General features: G+C 41.6%; 1 protein-coding gene across 1 annotated transcript in view; it reads right to left on the minus strand.

The window, feature by feature from the left end:
• Window positions 1-513: 513 nt before the first annotated feature.
• The window catches only part of zfpm1 (zinc finger protein, FOG family member 1), a 111,344-nt gene continuing 99,504 nt past the window's right edge, over window positions 514-12,353 (minus strand). The window contains exons 5-10 of the mRNA XM_088939068.1: window positions 10,295-10,397; window positions 9,533-9,754; window positions 7,416-7,643; window positions 6,967-7,062; window positions 5,821-5,967; window positions 514-5,169 (exon numbers count right to left, since the gene is read on the minus strand). Of these exons, the coding sequence (XP_088795194.1) occupies window positions 2,717-5,169; window positions 5,821-5,967; window positions 6,967-7,062; window positions 7,416-7,643; window positions 9,533-9,754; window positions 10,295-10,397 (3,249 nt within the window). The 3' untranslated portion in view covers window positions 514-2,716. The remainder of the gene's footprint in view (window positions 5,170-5,820; window positions 5,968-6,966; window positions 7,063-7,415; window positions 7,644-9,532; window positions 9,755-10,294; window positions 10,398-12,353) is intronic.

Below are 12,353 nucleotides of genomic sequence, written 5' to 3' on the forward strand. Positions count from 1 at the left end.
GTCTACTAAGAATCAAATGTGATGCACTACAGTACATGCAGCTTCTGATCCTTCTGGAGTACTAGTGTAATCAAATCTAGGTTGTTCATTTCATACTTTAAGCGAAATCTGCAGGCAAAATAGGCCAAAAAAAAGTTTTTTTTAAATTACATTATTCAAGTAAAACCAAACACATTCACCTAAACAGAAACACACAGTGAAAATGTATACCTAACATTTCTATCCCAGGCAGAAACTACTTATCCTTTGTTTCTGAATGTATTTCCTTATACATGTTTTGTCGTTTTGTCATATACTGTATAGCGCCATCTCATGCTCTGCTCGGCTAATGTAAACCAGTGCCTCATAATCACTATATTTACATAGGGGCATAGATAAGTGAGCAAATAACGCCTCATGTGCATGCATAAAAATAACCCCCATACTGTATATGCAATATGTGTGTGAAATATCTTAATTCTTGAAAAGCAAGAAAAAAAGAAGACAGCAGAGAAGACAAGCACTTTAAATGTCCCGCTGGACTCTTTATTTTCATGCATAGCTTGGACAAGTGTGTAGTGAAACGGCTGTATAGATAGAAATGAAATCTGACATTCATTCTTTTTTCCATCTTTTCATCTTTTGGGGATTATTCACAAAATATTTTATTTTTCAATTCACCAGTCCTTCAGGGTTAGGTTTGAACATAGAAAAGTGCTGTGTTAAAACATAAATACAATACAAAACAAAAAGCTTCTAACCTAAAACATTCAGCAAGGTTTTGTACAACACAGTGCAATTGTTTTAGAAATGATTTTTTTTTTCCCCCAAAGAAACTCAGTTTTTCAGCACTGGCTTTTCAGTTGTGACACTTGTTTGAACTACTTTCTGTACAAAACAAAGATTCTTTGTAAACACTCCATCTAAACCATAAATTAAAAAGCACCTTTCAGAAGAAGAATGAAACAAATGAACAAAAAATCTCAGCAGTTATTTTACAAATTAAAGATTGCATATTTGTGTTTCCAGTCCCAACAGCAGAAAAAATACACATAACTTTGGGCCACACCATTCATGTGAAGAAGTACATAAGCAAAAAACATTTCACAGAAGCAAAATATTAAGTCAATTAGTTGGGCAAAAAGCATAGCATTTTCATTCTTGTTGTTAGTATTAAGGCTTTCTATAAATGGCCAGTTGAGATCAAGATTATCTTGCAGCTTTATAAAAAGACACTGCAATGAAATGATACATTTGTGCAGACCATACACGTGGGCAATCACAACATGTCCTTTTGAAATGTTTGATAGCCGTTCTCTTTCATTTCATTAAAAAGCCGTCCTCTTTTTTAAAACTGAAGCCAAGGTTTTTCTAAAAAAAAATCCAATAAGCTCTATAAACAAAAATCTCCAATGCCAAGTGTCAAGAACATAATCCATTATGCAGTTTAACTCATAGAGCATCGGTGATATTCCTGTTGTTGTGAAATGTAGCTGATAGCAACTTGTGAAGAATGATAATGTTTTAGTCACTATGTGCTGTACTGCAGTACCAGAGCAAACAGCAGTACTTGTTAAACTTTCAAGGTAACACAAACCGACTAGTTTTACTTTTTACGGAGCATCAGGGTGTTACAGTTTTACCTCTTAGTGTTTCTATGACTGTTCCCACATCTATACTAAATTTTAACAACTGGCAGCCTCTTTAAAAATGGGAAAAGCTGAACTTAATTGATAAAAAATATTTCCATCCTAGTTCAGAACCAGTGTTTAAGAACTAACATTTTTTCACCATTAATAACTGAACACTGCCACCTAGTTAAAAATAAGAGATGTGCAATACAAATATGACCCTAACACCAACTTCTCTGAAGTTTGTGTTGAATGACTTTGAATAATAACATTAACAGGTTCTTACAAGGTTGAGAAATAGTAAATTCAGCTAGGTAGTTTATGGTCACATGAACTTAAAATGAGAAATACTGTATTTCACATTTTCCTTCTTCAAAAACAGAATAAAAAAATCTGGTTTATTAGTGGTACTCTCCTGATCGTTATAATCATCGTTAAAACCACTCCAATATTTCATTGTGACAGCCAGTGTTTGAACAAAAACATACAGTATTTTAATCTATTTAAATATCATTCAAAAACACCCAAATCAACTTAGCCATTGGCAAGCAAATACCTACACTTGTCCAGAAAATACCAGGACCATATAATACAGATCTGTATCACCGACTGACAGTGATTCTCTAGGAAATAAACATTTTAAAAGAGGGCAAATGATGTTCAATTCAATTAATTATAAGTAAAAACTGTATAAAACAAATTTTGCCAAGCAAAATTAAGAGGGTAATTAAGAGGGTAAATGCCAAACTTCAACACAATGCATGAGACTTTTTTTCTACATAGGATTTGTATCCATGGTAGGGTACAGGGCAGGGAGAAAAGTTGGACTTCAGCTGTCTGATTTCTTAGTGTAAAACTTGACCCATGACACAAATAATAAGATGCTTAAGTAACAATAATAGGCATTAGGAAACAACATGACAACCAAATGCCACACAAGTAACAGTCTTAACAGCCTCATTTCTGTTCCCTTCATGCTGGAGAATACTTGACAGAAGGACTTTTTAAGCCATTGCTTTCTGGGTTAGGTATCTTGGGCGGGTCAGTAGCATTTACACAGTCTGTGGTGCAGTTTCAGTACGAAAGTCACCTGCTGTAGTGAAGATTCATTTCACATGCTCCGCACTATGTGAAGAGCAGTAGTACTTTTTGTGAGCTATAAAAGTCGAAAGGCTGCTGAACTTGATGTTGCATAAGCGGCAGTATCGGCTGTTGCCATTCTGTACAGGGGGCGCTGTCCCCTTGGGTGCAGGGGTGGGCTTGTCTGCGAGGAGAGGGGGTGTCAGTGGTTTGAGCGAGGCCTCCCTCAGCACTTCAGGCACTGGTGAGATATTAAGTGACACCGCTGCGGCTGTGGCGGCAGCAGGCGACACGGGCAGAGCCGGCTTCGGCGAGGTGGCACTGGGCCCGGCGGGGTTCCCGTTAACAACAGGCGAGGAGGGCGAGCTCGTCTCTTTCATCTCCCGTCCGTTCACGTTGTCGTTTCGGCTCTTGAACCCCAGCTTCGGGGGCGTGTTGGGAACAATTCTGGGACTGGGAATTGGGCTGGCCTGGGCAGGCTGGCTCTCTGGCTGGTGTCTACTTTGTTGGGAGACTTCCTTCAGGTTGCCAGCCTGTGCTGCATGTCCTATAGCCTGCATGGTCAACAGAAGGCCATGTACATTTTTGAAATGCTCCATCAAGTCACCCTTGATAGCTCCGTTGAGGGGACAGTAGGGGCAAACAACAGGGGAAGTGTTTGGCAGGACAGGTAAGGCCTTCAAGAAAGCAGTCTGGTGTGGAGTGACACCCTCTGAACTTGGCAAAGAAGTTCCAGGCAAAGTAGTGGAATTAGTGCAAGCTGGACTTGGGACAGGGACTGCCAAAGGATTCTTTTCTGTTTTGATCCCCTTAATGTCTAAATGTTCCGCTTGGAAATCAGCCTTTTCTGGGATTCTGGCTTTTGGCGAATTAGAGGAGGACCGTTTCATTCTGTGAAGCTGCTCGAATGTTTTCTGCTGTAGCGTGGTAGCGGGGCAGTAATACGTCTTATGGGCTAGGTAGTTTTCTATGCTATTGAAACTGATGCTGCATGCTGTACATTTGTGGTAGTCGGTTAGGGGAAGCACGGGAAGGGGCAGCTGATCTTCTTGCAGGCGGGGTTTCTTGCTGAGGTCAATGGGACCATCTCCTTCTGGGCTTGAGCTAGGAGATGGTACTGTGCCAGTCCCTGCTGCTGTGATCATGGCTACAGGCATGGGCGAAGGGTCTAGTGGTCTCCCAACCATGGCTATAGGCTCTTGTTTGATGTTTAAAGTTGGATTACCCAGAGCCTCATTGCGGGCCATGTGGATCTCGTATAGCTTCCTGCGTTTTCTGGTTCGAACTGGCTGTGGTAGGAAGGTCACCTTGCCGGATCTTGTCCTCTGGTTTGGCGGATCATGCCTTGAAGCACAGTAGTAGCGTTTGTGCACCATATAGTTCTCATGGCGACTGAACCGAATATTGCAGGCTTCACAGAAAGTCTTGGTTGGGTCGTCCTCTATGTCCTCCACAGAGTTGCTGGGACTCTGGCTGCCCTCACTTACTCTACTCCCACTCTCTCCTTCGGAAGATGTGTCTTTGAGGCCAGGGTCCTCAGTCTTCACTTCAACTGCCTTGGCATCCATGCTGCTTCCTGAGGGCTCCGTTTCTGTGTCGCTGTGCGAGGCAGAGGGAGCTCTGCTTCCAGCGGCAGGAGAGGGGGAGCTGTATGCAGCAGGGACTGAAGCTGTGGGGTTGTCTTTTGCATGGGGGAGAGCTATGGGGTTTTCTCCCTGCTGATGCCGGCTGGAGCAGTACAGTCTCTTGTGGACGTAGTAGTTGTTGATGTTGTTGAACGTTATGTCGCACTCGAAGCAGGTGGCCCCTTTCTGGATGGGGGAGCCTGCGTAAAAGGGAGGGGCACCGCTCTGACCTTGTTTGAGTCTGCTGTGCACCATCTCCGACATTTTGGCCAGGATTTCAGAAGCCTGAGGTACAATGGAGGCTTCTGTGCTGAACATGTACTGGGGCAGAAAAACAGTCCCTCCAGGAATCATGGAACCCGTGCCAAAATGGACTGGGCTAGAGCCAGGGGTTGGGCTGGAGAGCTCCGTCTTGACTTTGATGGAGTGCAGACTTTTGGGCGAGGAGGTCTGGGAAGAAGAATCATTAACAGTTTTCTCCTGGGCTCTCCCTTCTGCGCTGCTGTCCTCAGCTTCATTTTCTGAATCGGAGTCCTTGGCGGACTTCGGTTCTTCCTTGATTTTCACCGCTGACAGCTCCCCCGCCGGACTACCTTCTCTAGGAGTTATCACTCCCCTATCAGTTCCTGGACTGGCAGACTCCGGTAAGGAAACTGATCCCTCTGGATGCTTTTCCTGTCGCTCTGGCTGCTCGAGGGGGTTGGGTGGGCTCTGCACTGGGGCAGGGCTTTGCGCGTTCTGTACTTTCCCCTCTACGTGGGTTAGCATGTGCTGCTGGAGACCAGCTGGGGACTCAGCTTGAAGTCCACACAGCTGGCATTTCACAGCTGCTCCAGACTCTGTAGGACTCAGGCCTACAATAGAAGACAAGGCATATTTCAAAAACAAAACAGATCACACTGCAGCAGATTTTAATATTTAATCAGCCTAGATTGGTAGATTGGATTTTTATGTTGTTTTAACAGTCCTGTTGACACTGTTTGAACTTTCCCTCTACTTTTTAGGGATGTGATATCAAATTAATCAATCAAATGATATCAATGAACGTTTTTGAAGATATTTGTATTCCTTTTAAGAAATCTGCCTTTGGCATGGTTCCTAAATAGATCAAGCAAAAACAAAATGTCACGCTTCTCATGAATAAAGGGCAATATACAATGTAAAGACATTGCTTATGGCAGCATTTTGTTACAAAGAGATGTAACATGGTTTAGTTTTCCCAGAGCAGTTACTTTGTAGACTCACATAAAGCCAGCATTACAACCTCAGAGTACCACAGCAAAGTTATTCATCTTTTTGATATAGGTACAGTATGTAAGTAGTATAAAATCACATGGCGGTTTATAGTTTGGAAACCAAGATGAATAACTGGCCAACCTTTGCAGGAATGAAAGCTTTTGTATGGAGCTGCATCACTTGCCCTGTTATTTCAGGAGAAGGGCCTCCTGGACTATTGATTTTGGTTGATGCCCATTTAATCATAGTGTTTGAAAAGGGCTTCGTACCTGCTGCTAAGGGCATCACTGGAACACCAGGTCCTGGAGAGCTAACTTCACTTTTGGACCCTGGCTGGCAGACCATGTGGCTGGTCACCAGGTGACTGTACAGAATGTCCCGAGTGGTGCTGACATATCCACAGCCATGGCAGACTCCTGCAGAACCAACAACTGGGTGTCAGAGGGCAAAACTTCACAGTGATGTTACACTGTGGAGCAATTAATTTTAAGTTCTGTGTTCATTTTATGAAACACTCTCAAAGACGAATTCCATCCACGCATTATTACGAGACACTTGAGGATCATGGCAAACAGGAGTCTATTCCAGAGCATGGGAAGCCAAGTGAAACAGACAGCACACACCTACTCAGGCTGGGATGCCATTATATCACAGGGCTCAAGACAAATTTACAGCAATCCAACCTAGCCAGTATGTTTTTGGGAGGTGAGAGGAAAACAAATGTCTAAAGAAATCTTGAAAAGAACAAGCAACATTCACACGTATGGATGCCTGAACTCTGAGTTGAACCCAGGAGTTTGGAACTGTGAGGTTACAGCATTGACCAACATGTGCTTCCCTGTAAATCAGTCATTTCCAAAAGGTCTCTGTTTTCAGAAGTCAAATAAAGATAAATCTGTGAATATCTGCTTTATGGGGAGAATAAACTGCCTTTAGCCTGTAAGAAACCCAAATTTATTAACGTTTGAAAGGAGACAAGTAGTAAACCAGATACTGTTACAGACAAAATAGCTTTATTACTGCTGTTGATATGAACAGATTATCTCTGACCTTGAGAATTTTTCACAGAACATGAAACAGAACTTCTGCCAGCTAAGCCTTACTGGTATAAGTAGAATCGGAGCATTTCTGTGAGCACAAATGTGGAAAAGGAGCTTCCAAACAAACTATAAACAGAAAAAACAGCACACTTACGGTCATTTTAGTCCCTTTCTGGAATACAATTTTAAGCTTTGACATTGGAGACATTGATAAAGGCACAGAAGGGTGTAAGGAAGGATTAATGTGATATCAGTTCATCTAATCATTGATGGTCTCCAACAGACAGTAAGTCTTAGTTGTGCACGAGTTTCAACACACAAATTTAGAAACCCAGCAACACATGGGTCAATAAATCCCTTTCAACAGATTCTCACCATTGAGTGTATCGGTGTGGACTTTCAAATGGCGCTCACAGTTAGCCTTCGTTGTAAAGGCAGACAAGCAGATGAGACAGACGAAGGGACGCTCCCCTGAAAAGATAAGAAGTTTTGACCAAATGTACGGGTGACTTTGAAGATACAGCAGGGAAAAACTGAAGAAGACTCGGTTTACATTCATACAACCAGACCAGCAGACAGTCCCATTCACGGTAAAGCTAAAGCAAAGCACAACACCTTTTCTAGAAATATGGCAAGTTAAAAAACCTGGAATGGGTGTCAGCCTATTTTAAAGGGAGTTACTGTATTACAAATTAATACGGGTTCACATCAGTTACACCAACAGCAAGTGAAAAGAAAGGAATGGTCAGTAATTTAATTGGGCTTTCAGTCTCAGCCTCTCCTTGCTGGGGTGTCAGAGAAGCACAGGTGAGAGGATGTCTTACCACTGTGTGTGCGCATGTGTATCTCCAGAGAGCTAGCACTGGGGCAGCTCTTGTTGCAGTGTGGGAAGGGGCAGACACGCTCGTTGGGGTATGAGTCTTTGGGCTTCTCCTGAGGGGGGGAGGAGGGCTCCTGTCTCTGCCGGCTGGCGCAGTAATACATGAGGTGGGCCTGAAGGTTCCTTTCGCTGCGGTACCATATCCCACAGTCCTTGCAGGGGAAGATGTCCTCTGGAAACAACGCAGGGAAGGTGAACAATATAAATCAGCAGTCCTGCACTTACTTTACAGCCACGGACAGATAACACATCTCAAATATTGGTGAAACGCAATTCACCAATAGAGCTGGAGACCCAGCACAGTTTTATATCACCATCAAAGGCTAAGAAAATAATTCAGTTTTGTTTTTAATCTTATTAATGCTATTTACATCTATGTGAGGAGTTTGTGTACTAGGTGTACTAGCACTGTTGTAAAATGGGCTGATATTGATCATTGTGATCTGATGTGATCAGAATTTCTGTTCATAGCACTGATTAGAAAACTAGGGGTTAGTGAATTAGCTGAGGTCAGTTTGAACAAACCTAAAAACCCATTTCAAACGGAAATTGCCTTTTTGACTTAAGTCCAAAAAAAGTCTGGAGACCTGCTTCAATGAAATATTTAAAGGATCAAAATTAATTGTTCAGATCTGTTTTTTACTACAATTATTGTCAGCAAATTATTTAATAAGATGCATCTGTGTCTCTGCTTTGTCTTATATGTCTGATACACCCATCACTTAGAGGCAAATTAATAATGATCCACTGCAGAGCACAGGCTCGGACACAGGGACTATGTAGAGACAATTAACCTAACCAGCACAAGTTTGGAAAACTACATGTACAAGTGGAGCACACAGAAGTTATTATTTAAATATTAATTCAAAGAAATAAACTGATCTCAAATAGGCGAACGGTGAATTCATCACTACATTTATATTTGTGTCCAAGCAAGGCTCAAGACGTTTCTCTCACATATAATCTGAATCTATATATATATATGAAAGTACTGCATGCTTGGCCTAACCCAAACCCCACCTCTATCCATAACTCTAAATCTAACTCTTTTTCTATACAAAATTAATGCACAGTATGTCGAGCTGCTTTGCTTTCAGTTTCGATGATGATTGCTCGTGTGATGTCGACAGTTCAATATTCAATATTCAATACATGTTCTGTATATTCTGTTTAAAAATAACAACCATTAAGTTAGCATTATATAGATATATGGAATGACTACATGAATCATGCAGTTAAATGACCATGTTGCCGTGTCTGTCCTGAACAATATGCCACCCTCTTCCATTAAGTTGTGCTGCCACCTGGTGTTGCCTGTCATAGATTTCAGCAAGCTCGTAGGGTCCAAGCTCAGCCAATTTAAAGCTAGCTGATTAAAAATAAAGCTGGAGTGCACCGGTGAACAGTAAACCTCCTGATTTTATGTATCACTTGCTATTTTACATGCTGAGCTTAGATGCCGCAGCAGGAGAATATAGCTGAGTGTACTGTATGAATTAAGCATGATTACAATTCCATAGATTTTAAAAAAGTAAAAGGAATCCTTTTAGGAAATTGATTCTAGAGTGTTGTCATGGTAGCCTTCAGTAGATCTTCAAATCCATAAGAACACTATTTTGAACTATTTGCTAGATTTGAGCCATTTAGCAAGTGGATTTGTAAAACTGATCTTGGAAAAGAAGTGTCTCTGGTCTTTCGTTTCAAATGGGTTTCTATGTAGTTTACACTTCTGCTCTCAAGGTAAGGAAATACATGTAAGGAGATACCAACTGCACAGCAACTTCTGTTCTATTTCAAACTTTATTACAAATAGTCAAGATTTGTGGGCCTTATCTAAGCCAAAAAGGGCTAATAAACCTTTTGAAGGGTAATAATTTACTATTTTTATTATTATTAATAATAATAATAATAATAATAATAATTTGAAGGTGATAAATATTTGAAGTGTGAAGTTTGCAATGAACAGAAGGGTGGAAGACAATATTACAGGTAAACTATTTGCTTTTTTGTCTTTGTACAGGCTCTTACTGTGGTGTCTGAATGGTTGCGGGCTGGACTTACTGTTGACAACGGCTGTGGCCAAGATGGCTGCCATGCCCGCTTGCTGCGGGAGAAGCTGAATGTCAGAGTGCAGTGCCGCTGGGTAGGGCAGAGATTCCTCCTTCACCCGGGCAGTACTGGACTTGGACAGAGTGGACTCCTCTGCAGGGCTCGCTGTTAGAACAGCTGTCAAACATTCCCCTTCTGACACCCCCTGGGTCAGCTTGCAGTAAACCTCCTCACCTGGAAGTGAAAACAGACACAGAACATTCAAGGCAAGGTCATTTCTTGATGGAAAAGCTGCAGAACTCTTGAAGTACTATTCTGTGAACTATATTCAAACTCCCTTTGAATATGAATCATGCAGATTCATTCATTAACACCTAGCTTTCAGCCAACGCAAAACTGAACTAGTTGTGACCTGTAAATAAAATATCCTGCTCCGTAATTCTGGATGAAAGGAAATTAGCACATCCTTTAGTGGTCACAAGCATGAAAGCAGGTAACCAAAGAACTCAAATTAAGTGTTTTACAGGAATAGTATTTGTAAAAACCTACGCTCGTTCAAATATAACTTTAGAACTTGTGAAAGTTGAAAGCAAGATTTAAAAAAGGTAATTAAAAATAAACTTAATGGATTTTAAAAAGAGAAGATTTGACTTCAAGTTTATACTTCATCTCTTTCCATTTTCCAGTTTAAGATCTTTTATTTTCTTTTAATCTGATTTTTTAAAATACAAATAACCATTTTTCAGATTCAAGAAGCTCTTTCTTTACACCCACCTTTGCTGTAAACAGTGGAATTTGCTGCACCTTCACTAGAGGTAAATGAAAGTTTCAAGAGCCAGCATTCTTCATCTTCGAGCAGAAGTTTAAATGTGGGCCCCTGGTAAAAAAAAAAACATACAAAATAAGGTGCTTGGAGCACACTGAACTATAATTTAATCTAACTTAATTTTATTTAAGCTGTGATTGAATGGAGTTGGAAATCCATGTATTCCAATGTGTACCTTCATCAAGTAGTTGTAGAAAACCTGAAGGATTTCAGGAAGGCAGATGAAGGCAGGTAGACGAGCAGATCGTGCTCTCAGGCCAGCCATGGTACATATGGTTATATAGTAGCACAACAAAGACTTAAAAGCAGAGATCTATGCTGTGCAAATTAAAAGCGATGTGTGTTTGTGTGATTGAGGGTGAGCAGAAAAGGTCAGGCTGCAAGAATTTGCAAGAACGGTCTGAGATGGTTTGGATGCTGGAGATGATCAGCATGGACAGGCCGACATAAATCCTCTGTATCAGAGTGAGAAGGGGCTTGTAGGCGGGGAAGACCCTTTAAAAGAGGGTAAGACAAAGCTGCCAATTGGCTGTGAACCAGCGAACTGAAGAACCGGCTACAGGGCAAATCTAAGGGCCTTCAAGAGGCAAAAAGAATGATGTGAAGATCAGAAGAAATGGTGGCAGCTGCTTGAATTCTAACCCAAAAGGGGAACAGCTAGACTGTGTGGATATAATATAGCTCTGCCATATGAATATGAACATGAGCACTGCCAAAGACAAGCTCCACTTTTTTCCACACAACATACAGTATCAGTCTCCCGCTCACTTGTGCAGCAGCCCTGAAGCCTCATACTGATCCCGAGTTGAGTTACAGCGTATTTTTGAATGTTTAGAAAAAACAAAAATAAGCATTACTGGTACTATTTCGCGACCTGCGTTGAAGCAGATAATGAAGAGGCCCAGATGAAAGAAACAAAGGCATGCGGCGTGTCACACACTGCACCACCCTGAGCAACACACCGGCCTAGCAAGGGGAGGCTTTGCATGAGCTGCATAAGCAAATGAAGAGGAAAAAGAGATTAAAAAGACTACAACTCAGCCCTTGCCTCTTTATTCCAGTTGGAAATAAAACAGACAGCATCAAAAACAACAGGCCCCCCGAGTGTTAAAGGCCTCTTCTGTGCCTCAGGAGGAATGCAACTGTACCGCAGGTCAGAGTGCGATATACCAGCTGGAGAAATTAAAGTCTTTCTGACGGAGGTTATTTTAGCCCCACATCCGTAGTCTAGGACAAAGGCTAATTTTGAGCACACCAGTAAAGATATACATACAGTATAGCTCTCACATTCCTGGGAGCTTTTCAAATAGTGCTTAATGTGATCATCTACAGGAAAAAACACATATAAGGCCTTTCCTGTATAAAAGCAGCACCAGGTACAACTGCGTTCCTTCCATTCCTGTTCTCTTTCTGAAGACTGACCTTCCACAAAAAATAAACTAAAAGCAGAACTGCGGTTCCAAAAATCTGTACCACCCATTTACTCCTTTATCAACTTGAGTGATTAACTGGATTTCTCACCAAGGCATGAAGTTCTCTGAAGTCTACACGAGCACATTATTCATTCATTTTCTCCACTCTGAAACCGCCTTTACAGATGAGTATCTGAGTTTCATGCAACCCTCATTATGGGTGTAATCTGAATTTTGGGCGACAGGCTGTGAAATGGACACACTCTGCAATACCCTCACCCAACCTTGGACCTTATTTCCCTTATTTTATCTAGTTAGACAAAACTGTCACCTGGGCTTCAACATTTTCAGTCATCACAGACACTCAATCCAGGGGAGGCTGCACACTGGTGGGGGTGGAAGGGATCCCCATTACCTTTAAAGCGCTTTGAGTGGAGTGTCCAGAAAAGCGCTATATAAGTGTAAGGAATTATTATTATAACTTAAAAACTCTGAGAACCACTGACGTGTTAGCAAGGGAGCCACCAGGGGGCAGTAGTTTGCTATAGCTATCTAAGCTATCTGTCATTAAGACCGTGTTGTGGCTGTACTTTGA

This window comes from Atractosteus spatula, chromosome 21 (assembly GCF_055471065.1).
Source record: "Atractosteus spatula isolate fAtrSpa1 chromosome 21, fAtrSpa1.hap1, whole genome shotgun sequence".
NCBI classification, from domain to species: Eukaryota; Metazoa; Chordata; class Actinopteri; order Semionotiformes; family Lepisosteidae; genus Atractosteus; species Atractosteus spatula.